The sequence below is a fragment of the Chenopodium album genome, chromosome 18 (genome assembly GCF_948465745.1).
Source record: "Chenopodium album chromosome 18, dcCheAlbu1.1, whole genome shotgun sequence".
In the NCBI taxonomy this organism is placed as follows: domain Eukaryota; kingdom Viridiplantae; phylum Streptophyta; class Magnoliopsida; order Caryophyllales; family Amaranthaceae; genus Chenopodium; species Chenopodium album.
This window is the reverse complement of record NC_137851.1, coordinates 34955251-34967079: the sequence shown is the minus strand read 5'-3', so window position 1 is coordinate 34967079 and position 11829 is coordinate 34955251. Positions and strand designations below refer to the sequence as shown.

Genomic DNA, 11829 nt, shown 5'->3' with positions numbered 1-11829 from the left:
CGGGTTGAAAATTTCAACCTTAACCTAACCTATTTAATTATGAGGTCGGGTTCGTGTCGACCCATTTAAGTTTTCGGGTCAAGAATCTCAACCCAAACCCGCTATTTTCGGGTCGGGTTCGGGTCGTGTTTTCGGGTCGGGTCAGTTTTTGCCAGCCCTACCAAATACCCACCACAGTTTCACCAGCTCCTCCACACCAACTACACCAAAGCAACCCCTAAATTACCAGCCACATCCTCACCGCACCAACTCCGGCAATGGCAAACTACCATCAATCGCAGCACGTAGCACCCAAAAGAATCCCAAATTTCTATTCAACCTCGTCGCAGGATTGATGAGGGCGCTTATCCTCCAAGCATAAGTTCATCGCGGCCGCGCACAGATTGTCAAGATTGTCACATTTTAAGGTAGTTGTCAAAAAAAAGTCACATTTTCAGGTAGGAACTCAGTGTTCCCGTATCGTGGGTGAGCAAATATTGGTTCAATTATTTTTAAACCGTCACGAGCTTCGCACGTGATTATTGATGAAGATGGAATGGTGGTGATTCGATGATGCTAATTTCAATGATGATGAACGATGGTGATCATTGATGGCTAGTGATGCGGTGATGAAGAATCAAGAGCAGCTAAGTCGAGTTGAAGATGAAATAGGAGGGGGTGGTCTCACGGTTTTGGTTTTGTGGGATTTGTTTGTTTTCTTTTTATTTTCTTTTTCTTATTTCTTTCATTATTTTTTTTCTTTTATTTTGTTTCTCTTCCTTTATTATTTTCCTTTTCTTTTATTTTCCTTTCTCTTTTATTTTCCTTTCATCTTTGTAAATATAAATACCCATTTTTGGGTAAAAATTGGAGAACAATTTAAAATCCAATTTTAGATATCATTTTCAATTGGTTTAGTTGAGAGTTTCTTTCTCTAGATCTAGGGCTAAAAAAGGAGTAGTTTTAGAGAGAGAAAATGAGGAAAATCAAAGAGATATTTTGGATTTTGAAGATTCAAAGGTGACAGTTATGAGTCCTCCTAGGCACATAGGGCCTATTTGTTTGATTGTATATAGGAGGGCAATTTGGGATTCGGTGGTACATTTTGTTCTCTCTTAATAGTACAGTGATACATTTTGTGTACTATTATGCATGTATAATGTACCATCAAAGCATAAGCTGTTTGAATAGTACTTGTGTACTATTATGCATGTAGTGGTATATTTTGTCATCATATTTTCAGCCCTCATATTCCCATTATTTACAACAATGCCATCCTATATGCATTTCTTGTAAATAGGCCCTATGCGATAGGAGTTCTCCGACAATTATATTGAAGATCTACATAATCAATCAATGAGCATTTCTCACTCTCTATTATCTTATTTATTACTTTCTTTAATTCATTATTTGTTTTAGCGTTATTGCTTGAATCTTGATTAGATTAGTTGTTATTCACATTTGATTGATTCTTGATTTCATTTATTTGCATCTTTAATTAGATGATGAAGCTTAGTAAGTAGCTTTCTTGCTATGGGTTGGGTAAAGCATGTTTGATTGGTTCAATGATTGTTGAGATTAAATTGATTAATGGAAGTTTGCATGTGCTTAGTTTGATTAGGCCTTGATGACTAAGCTAGATTGCATTGTAAATCCTAATGACATTACCACTTAATTTAGGATTTGCATTTGTTGATTGATTTGAATTGTGATTCTCCTAATTTGTTATTCATAGTGGAGGCCAGCTTGACAATTAAGTGATAGCTCTTAAATTCCAATTGATAGTTCTTACCATTAGTCCTCACAACTATTGATTAGCTTCACTTTTCCCAAATTGTTAAAATTATCATGATTACATGTTGTTCCCCATTCCCTAGTGTTTAGTTTGTTAGTTTTTGATTTTAGTAGTTGATTAGTATTAGTTCACTATATTCTCTCACCTTTGACTTCAAACTAGCTTTGGTATAAATTGGGAACACATAAGCATTACTGTTTCTAGTAGTTCTGACAGGATCTAGTCGTATCACTTAATCAAAAGTAATTCCTAAAACCACTAACTAAAAAAGATAGGGAAGTAGGGTCGAATCCATAGGGAAACAATGTTATTTTATTCCTAATAAATTATTATAATCTAAATCATCTAGAAATGAGTAAGAATTGTGAGAATTATACTAAGACAATAATTAAACCAAGGGAATAAGCAATAATAAAAAGCCTCATAGGTTCACCAATAATTAATGCTTCGGGATAAAACATATCAATCAATTATCAATGCATAAATTAACCATATTATAAAGGGCTTTCGCTACGTATTATAATCACAGAATTAATCTATCGGTATTAAATTGCATCTCTCGAATCTTGACTTAGCCATTTATAAATTAGTTCTACCTATTGAAATTAGGCCTTAATATTAATTCTCGTCTCTCGAATCTCGAACCAATATTGCGTAACTCATACAATTAAATCAACGCCAATCTAATTGCATAGTATTATAACAATCAAAAGGAAATTAACCCAACACATTAACAATCAAACATAATAAATCATCCCTTTATATTAATCATGGATCCCCAAGAACCCTAGTATTAAACTACTCGTGTATAATTAAAATTAAACTAAACAAAACAATTAAAATAAACATAACAAAAACATAGCAAGAAAAAAATAAACTAGTATTGAAATTAAATAACAAAATTTAAGTAAAGCAAGAATAAATACACAAAAGTAAAAATATACTGTAATAAAGAAAATCTCATGAAAAACGGAAGCAACACCAAACAAAAGAAACAAAGTCAACTCTCCTTAATATTCTAAGCTACCTAATTTAACCAAAACAAGTTTTATGGAAAACAAAACAAAACAAAACTAAAACTAAAAAATTAAAGAAAATAAAATATGATCTTATCTGCTCTCCTACGTAACTATTATTCCTTTATATAGGAAAAGTAACCCAAAGATCCTACTAACCGACAAAGAATAATGAATATAAAAATAAGCTCCCCCTAATTATGTACTACTGCTCTGTTTTTTCCCACAAGTTCAGCGCCCTCACAAAATAAATCAAGTGGGCTTTAAATAACGAAGCCCACTAGGAAGTGGGACACTAGTGCAAATAAGCTCGCCCGACCGGGCCAGCTACTGCCGACCGAGCCAGGCAACATAGCAGTAAGCTGGGCCTAAGACTTTGCAACTCCTTGTACTTGGGCCTTCTTGACTTGAGTTCAAGGTTTCTATTAATTTAGTCTGTATTTCTTGTGAGAACTTTGGACCCTTCTCTTCTCTAATTGAGCCTTTATTTACCAAACTAAATTTAATTAGTTCGGCCTTGAGCTTCAAATATACTGTCATAAAATACAATCAAACTCCAATATCTTTGTAGTGTCTCAATAAGCTCGGGAATCATCATAATTTTGACAATTCCTACAAAATAATACCAACACTACAAAAACACTAGAAAACGTATATTAGTAATAAAAATAGTTCCGCTGAGCTTAAATAAGCACAAATATAACTGTGGGACGGGGAATAAAAATATATATATAATTAGGGGTGGCAATTCGGGTTGGTGGGTCGGGTTCGGGTCAGATTTCGGGTCGATTTCGGGTTATGTTTAGAAACAATCAAAAATAGTGTAAAACTTCATATTATTACGAAATATGAAATTTTGGTCAAATCGGGTCGAATTCGGGTTATTCGGGTTCGGATCGGGTCGGGTTCGGGTTTCTCTCAGTAACTTCGGGTCGGGTTCGTTCGGGTTATCGGGTCGGGTCAGAGATTGCCAGCCCTATATATAATAGACTCATCAAAATCCCCCAAGATAAACCTTTGCTTGTCCCTAAGCAAAGCAATGAATAAATAAATTAAAACTTCACCCCAAATACATTTAAATCAATAAATACTATTCAAGGTAAATCCGACAAATATGTATCAATGTCCACCATTCAAATTGATCCAACTACCAATCTTCCCTAACAATTGTCAAATAAAGCAAACAACAAGAGCATATAGAATTCAAGACTAGTGCTCACACACTCAACTCTCATTTATGTGGCGAGTAAAAGATGTACTCGGTCGCTTTCCATCCAACCCCTTCGTATGTGAATAATGCCCTCCCAAACACACATCACTTGTATGTTTAAAAAGACAAGCACTCAACCTAATAATCGACTTAGAATATTTCAAATCATTCTTTGCATTGATAATCAATTAATTTCACATTCATACAACTCTATGCACAAAGGTCGGAAGGTCTTCAAAGCTTGTAATGTAAGGCTTAGGTAATGGGTAGGAAATATTTGGGAAAATGTGAGAGTAAAGCTAAACTTTAGGGAGGTAAATCCTAATAAAATCAAGGCCAAAAATAAGTAATGATTAATCATCTCCAACATAACTCAACACTACAAAAATTCACCAAATAATATTAACAATATTTTCGAACACTTATAACTTCACTCATACAAATTGATATTATAGAACTTGAGTGAACAAACAAACTTTGAAATTTTTTTTTTCTTTTGAACTTGATTTTTTTCTTTCTCATTTTTTTCTTGAGCAACCTTCAACTAGTACACTTGAACAGTGAAACAATTTTTTTTCTTTTGCTTTTTTTTTCTTTATCTCACATTGGAATTTTTTCAATTTTTGAACACCATTTCAATTTTTTCCAATCACAATATCAAAAGAACAAATTACTCCTCATATTCACCCACATTGTGCAAATTATGTGCACACAATAACTCCCTCACCTCACTCACTATTAGCTCCCCTAAGCCAAGCGTGGGACTAGTAACCAATGGGGTTTAAATAGGCTTGTAATGTGACTAAATAGACAATGAAAAGGGCACAAGCAACAACAAGGGTAGTATGAAGGGAACAAATGTATCTAATATCATCTAAATGCCACCTAGAAGAACAAAAGCCTTTGTCCCCTTCAATATGCATAAAAATGAGTCATATAAACATTACTCAAAGTTAAAACTAATACTCAACATTACAAGAAAAAGGGGAATTAGCAAATTTTTGCGACTACTATAATAATTAGTCGCAAAAATAATTTTTGCGACTGAAAAAGACGAGTAGTCGCAAATTTTGCAACCAATTTTGCAGTAGTTGCTATGCGGTCGCTAGTTGGCGTCTGATTTTTGCGATTACCATAATAATCAGTCGCTAAAAATATTTTTGCGACTGAAATAGACGAGTAGTCGCAAAAATCGCAACCGATTTTATAATAGTTGCTATGCAGTTGCTAATCTGCGACGCTCTTATAATAATTTGCGACTAAATTGTAGTTGCTAGTGTTAATAATTTTGAAATCATTTTTTTTAAAAAAATTGCGACTACCATTGCAACTAACATGGTAGTCGCTACAATTTTTTTAAAAAAATTTATTAAAAAAAGAAATTAAAAAACCCTTAGTATAATAAAGTTGTTACCGCCAAAAAAAACAAGAACTATCATTCCTTATTCCTTTATTGATAATATGTTGATATGTTGTTAAAAAAAAAAAGAAAGATAATACGTTGATAAACAATCAGGGCGAATTATCGTCCTTGCTTGCACAAAACAAATACTTCTACTGTATTCCGTAAAACAAAACCCAAAACAAAAAATTGTAAAACCCCTCTCTCTCCTCACAATGCGATAACTACACTTTGAATTCTCCATTGAAGCGAGTTTGAGCTTTCTCGATCCTTCATTGAAGCGAATTTGAGATTTCTCGATCATCCATTGAAGCGACTTTGAGCTTTCTCCTCCATTGAAGTGGCTTCTCAAATAACTACACATAATTGAAGGTTTGTTTTCTACTTCATAAGCTGAATTTCGCTTTTAATGTATTAGGTTTTTACTTATGCTTTTGATTAGTGAAATTGTGGTGCTAAAATTTCATTTGTCGGGATTGAGTTAAATTATGTGTGCTTAATTAAGGCTTATTTTGATCCCTTTTCTGAAATTTCAACTAAGCTTCTATAGTTTTTCTTGGTAAAGAATGGCAGAATTGTGTGTGGTTACGTTTTTGCGCAATTAGACTATCTTGTTTTTGTGAAATCTTATTGATGATTATATAAATTGTGAAATTGTGTTCCTTCTCGTGAAATAGAAATTGTGTTTCTGTAATTTTCCCGATTTTATTTGGGTATTTGGGAATAAATTTTGATTTTTTCAACAATAACCAAACTCTTAATAATCTGTAAATTGTTTTTAACTCCTAAAAACCTTGATTAGGTATGTTTACCGCATGTTTAATTAGGCAAAGTAGATTTGTTATCACTACAATCCGTTAGTAATCAGACATTACCTACAAAGTTTCCAACATACTTAGTTCAAAAGTGAGACTTAGAATAAATTAGAAATAGATATAATAAATAAAAAAAAACAGTATAGATAATGAGGGAAGTTGGGCTGCTTTTTGTTAAATAAATCAGAAATAAAAGGTTCTTATGTCCTGTTTCATTATATATACAAGCTTACTACAAAAGGTAATACAATCCTTAATTGCATTAATGATAGTACTTGTAAGAAAAAGTTAGAGATTATTTATGTATAATATCCTATTTTGAGTAAAAATTATATACTTTACATGTTAATTATGTGCAGCGTACATATACTTGGAGACTTGAGTTCGATGCTAAGGCTAGGAGAGAATTTGACAAAAAAGCTGGGGACCGACTCAGGGGTACATTGAACCAAGTTTACAAAATGGCTCTCCATAAGCCAGTTAGTTTCATGACTGACAATATTCGAGCTGAATTAATAAATAAGTGTAAGCATCCTGACTTTGTGAAACGTTCTAACCAAGCAAGAGAAAATCAGTTACCTGAACAAACATTAGAGAAGTTTGACCCTGGCCATCGCCAAGGTAGCATATCTACTCCTCAAGTGGTTAAAAAATTGGTAAGTGTCACTACTAGAAAATAGTCAAATTCCGACGGACACATAATTCCGTCGGAAAATTCAAAATCTCCGACGGATTTACATTCCGTCGAAAGTTTCCGACGGAATTAACAATTCCATCTTAAAATATGTACTTTTTAGAGGATTTTTCCGTCGTAAAGTATCATTTCCGACAGAATTTTAATCCGCCGGAACGAAATTTCCGTCGGAACATATTTAAAAAAAAAACTTTTTTTTTTAAAACCCTAACAACCCCTCTTCTCCTTCTCCTTATTTCCGCTCCCTTATTTCTGTTTCCCCCTTCTCCTTCTCTCTCCTCCCCTCATTCTTCCGTTCTCCTTCTCCCTCCTCCTCTTCTTCTCCGCCCCTTTTCATTTTTCCTTTCTTCCTGTTTCTTCTTCTCCCTCCTCCTATCTCTTCTCCCTTCTTCTTTTGGATCCTCTTCTTCTTCGCCCCTTCTTCTTCACCCCTTTTAATTTTTTGAAGAAACTAAGGGAAAGGTCTAAACGAAGGTTTAATAGTCAAATTCGACCATGAAAAATCTAGATCTAGAGTTTTCATGGTCGAATTTGGCCGTTTTAAACCTAATTTGAGGTGAAAATCAAGGCCATTATAGGTTTAAAAGGTATGTTTTCATGTTTTGATTTTTATTTTATTTTTTTGAATTTTTTTTGTTAGTTGTTGTGGTTTTGGTTTTTCCGGTGGTTGTGGTGGGTTTTCGGGTGGCCTTATTTATTTTATTATTTATATATATATATATATATATATATATATATATATATATATATATATATATATATATATATTTGTTGGTGGCGGTGGTCTTGGGTGCTACCAGGGCTAAGGGTGGGTGGGTTAGGGTTTGGGTGTTTTAGGTGGGTGGATCTGGGTATGGGTGGTGGTGGGGTTTTGGTTAATGTTCGGTTAGGGTGTGGGTAAGGTGGTGGTGGTGATGTGGATAGGTTAGGGTGGTTGTGGTGGTGGTGCTGTGGATATGGGTATGGGTGGGGTGGTGCCGTGGATAGGTTAAGGTTAGGAAGTGGGTTTGGTTGGGGTTGATAGGGGCGTTTTGGGTTGTTGGAGGTGGTGATACACCATGCCGGTGGTGGCATGGCGTATTTTTTTTAATTTCTTGAAATTGTTTTCCGATGGAATTCTCGTCGGAAATTTCCGACCGAATTGTAAATTTCGTCGGAAATTTCCGACGGATTTTGCCGATGCCGGAAATTAACTCACGACGGAAAATTCCGTCGGAATTTCTGTCGGAATAGTGTTTCCGACGGAATTTCCATCGAAAAAGGTCGTTTTTCCTACAAACGCTTTTCCGACAACCATTTTCGACGGAATTCCGTCGAAAACGTGTTTTCCGACGGATTTCAGGGTGTTTCCGTCGGAATTTTTCCATCGAAAATGGCCGATTTTCTAGTAGTGTGTATGATTTTAGTGGCAAACTTATGATTTTTAATATAAGATTGAAGTAAGTAGAAACTTTTTAGCCACTAAGAGATGACTATAATTGATTTTTATTACAATTGCTCCGTAGTCCATGTCCCCCTATTTTTTGTTGTATTTTTTTAGTGCTAACAAGTTCTTCTAATATAAGGCAGAGAAAAAGGATGGAATTTTACCAACTGCTGCTGAAGTCTATGAGAGCACTCATTCTGTATGTGTGGGCAATGATGAAGTTGAATTGATGGGTGACAAGATTCATCAAGTCATGGTATGAGTATACTTATATTTTTTTTGCTAAGATTACAAAAAAAATATATGGTAGTTAATGTTTGGAGATGTTATAGATTGTTTATTTGTTTGTGTGATTGAGTTGGAGGATGAGAATAATTGGCCGGCATTAATCAATGATCAATGTGGGATGGCATAATGTGAATTGAAACAAGTTTATTTTGAAGTCATACCCTATTGGAGGGAATTCTTCAATTTACAAAGGAGACTCTGTTGAAATTTTTACTAACAATTGCTTACAGTAATTATTTTACTATAAGTGTTGCATTTTTCATTTTAACTGTTATTTATTTATTTATTTATTTATTTATTTTTAATGTTTTTAGTCTTTTAAGTTTTAACATTTGAGATCATAGTTACTAATACATATCTTAATGCAGGGAGAATATATGAAAAAACTTGAGGAATATAAGAACAAAGGAATTGAGATCAACTCCGACAAAGTCTACTTGGAGGTTGTTGACGTGGGAAAATTAGGTCGTTGGACTAATCCTCCTAAGCCAAACAAAATTTATAAACACTCAACAAACCTAAATACAAGTATAGAGGTAAGTCAAGGGTCGAACCCAAAGGAACGGTAATGTCTAAGTGCTTCCAATTATATGCCTAAGCTAGGTCGAAGACAAAGGGTAAAAGAGGACACTAACAACTACTAAGACAAAGAAACCAAACAAGTAAAATGCTAGGGATTAGGATTCACTTATAATAGCAATGAACAATGCAAATTGGTTTAGGAAGTTGACTAAGTCAAGCAATGTGAGGGAAGATCAATTATGCAACCAAAAGAGCATATCAAGCTATTCTCCTAGAGGTCTAACTAGCGTCAACTACGATAAACTCTAGCTAGGAAACATCACAAGACACCTCAATCGTGTAAATGCAACCAACAAATCAATGGTCCGTATCAATGTGAACTTACAATGCAATCTAGTGTGAATAACTAGGGTGATCAAGCCTAAATCAAACACACACATGCACATAATCAATTAACCAATTTAATCACATCATCAACTCCATCAAAATCCCCAATATACATCAATCCATTACATAATATAAGCTTCACCAAATCCCTAACCAAACAACTACTCTAGCAACATCATCAATTCAACTAATAACCAAAGAAATCAACAATCAACAATCAAAGAAGAACAATCAAAGAAGAACAATTACTCTAATCAAACATCAATCATCAAATCATCAAGATCTAATCAAAATCAAACAATCTAAACATGAAAATAAACAAAACAATAAATGAGATAGAGTTTAGAAATGCTCATTGATAATAGCGTAGATCTCCAATACAATTGTCACCATTGAATCTTCAATCTCTCAATCACCAATGAAATTCTTCACTTTCTCTCTCTAAAATCTACTCCTAAAACTAACCCCTAAATCTAGAGAGAGAAGCTCTCAACTAAGCTAAGAATATGATCTAATTCTATTATGAAACTTCCTACTACAAAAATAAAAGGAAATAACTATATATACAAAGGAGAAGGTCGGTTTTGACGCCCAAGAATAGACCCACGCAGGTGCGGGCGCTTGGAGGAGAGAGAGAAGTGCGCACGGGACACACCCAGAAAGGTGCGCCCGCACACACCCCATGTGCGGCCGCACACGACATATGTGCGGCCGCACACTCCCCGAGTGCGCCCGCACATATCTGGCAACCTCCTCTTCTTCTTCGTCCTAGCTCATGTGGTGCACACATCCTAGATGATGGTTATGGAGGACAAGGTAGGCAGCAACTTTCTTGGAATTCTTGAAGAATATAAGCCATGAAAAGAGCATATACAAGGCCTTGAAGCATGCTCCTTGGATCCCCCTTTGACTTGAAACTCTATGCACAAGCACTAGGCATGAAAAACAATGAAAGACCATGGAGAGGAAGCTCGGGAATCCTTGGAGAATCAATCACAACCTACAAATAAAGGATAAAAAGCAAGTAAAAGGGAAAAATAACAAGTAAACTAGAAAATGCACAAAATAGAGAAACTAACCATGAAAAGCATAAATTGAAGAAATTAAGAATAAAACTAAGGAAAACTAAAGAAAAGAGTAATAAAATGAAATGAAATTCATCCAAAAAGAGATCAAATGAGTGCCATAAATGTCACTCATCAGTTGTAGGTGGGCAAAAAAAGAAAGAGTCTACGGTTTAGGGAGTGCTTCACAAATGTACTACAAGAGCAATCCTACTTCTCAACTTACTACATCATCTTCCACGATTTCTCAACTAAGCTCTCAAGTTGAAGAATTAAAAAAGATGGCAGAAGAAAACCATAACAAGGTAGAAGAAAGCCAAAAAATAGCGGCAGAGAGCTTAAAATATGCTAAGGAATTTGTCGAAAATCATGAGATCGAAAAAGTTACATGGAAGAAGGAAAAATTAGTTATGCAAAAAACATTGCAGGAAATGGCATTACTTGTCCAACAACGTTACCGTCCTTCTAAGCCTCCTACGTCTACAGTCACCCACGCCTCTCGTGATGCAACTAAGTGATTTTTATTTTCTTGGTTGTAATTTTGTGAACAGCTGGTCTTTTACAACGTCATTAGTTGTTATTTGAAGTAGCTTTCTTTATATGGGAGGTGATTTTTGAAGCAATTAGTCATATGGGTTTGAATATTATTTTTTAAAACATTGATACAAAATTGATGATATTTTGGATATTTGAATAAAATTAACATTTTTGTTATTTGAATTTATGTGTGGGTACCTTTTGTTTTGGATTGATATTGGTCGTCGCTAAATTATGGTCTCTAAATATTGATAGTAAGTCGCAAAAATATAGTGACTGTAGATTTGTTTTAGAGACTGATTAGTTAGTTGCAAAATAATTAGTCTCAATAGTCGCTAATCTGTCGCAAAAAATTAGTTTTGTAGTCGCAAAATTTTGGTCTCGTATATAGTTGCTAATCTGTCATGAAAAACATTAGTCTTAATAGTCGCAAATCCGTTGCAATAAAATTAGTCTCCGTAGTCGCAAAAGTTTGGTCTAGTAGTCGCTAATCCGTCGCAAAAGTAGTCTTAAAACATTGGTCTCCTTAGATGCTAATTAGTCGCAAATATTTTACGACGAACAATAATTTAGTTGCTAAAAATTTGAAAGTTAGTCTCTTAATGGCAGTTGCAAAGGCGTTGCAAATCCGTTGCTAATTTTGCGACTGTTAAAAAATTAGTCGCAAAAATAGATTTGCGATGAGGTCTTTGAC

General features: G+C 34.5%; 1 protein-coding gene across 1 annotated transcript; it reads left to right on the top strand.

Annotated features, from left to right (window-relative positions):
• Positions 1 to 5590: 5590 nt before the first annotated feature.
• Positions 5591 to 11219, top strand: LOC145590802 (uncharacterized). The gene is made up of 4 exons (XM_081647198.1): positions 5591 to 5774; positions 6577 to 6873; positions 8477 to 8593; positions 8994 to 11219. The coding sequence occupies exons 2-4, from the start codon at positions 6679 to 6681 to the stop codon at positions 9192 to 9194; spliced, it is 513 nt and encodes a 170-aa protein (XP_081503324.1). The 5' UTR covers positions 5591 to 5774; positions 6577 to 6678; the 3' UTR covers positions 9195 to 11219.
• Positions 11220 to 11829: the final 610 nt, after the last annotated feature.

What these genes read in the sequence shown, in the direction of transcription:
- LOC145590802 (XM_081647198.1), top strand. Translation starts at nt 6,679, where the DNA reads ATGGCTCTCCATAAGCCAGTTAGTTTCATGACTGACAATATTCGAGCT. An exon ending in CTCAAGTGGTTAAAAAATTG is followed by an intron (nt 6,874 to 8,476) that starts GTAAGTGTCACT and finishes TTCTAATATAAG; the next exon opens with GCAGAGAAAAAGGATGGAAT. An exon ending in ACAAGATTCATCAAGTCATG is followed by an intron (nt 8,594 to 8,993) that starts GTATGAGTATAC and finishes ATCTTAATGCAG; the next exon opens with GGAGAATATATGAAAAAACT.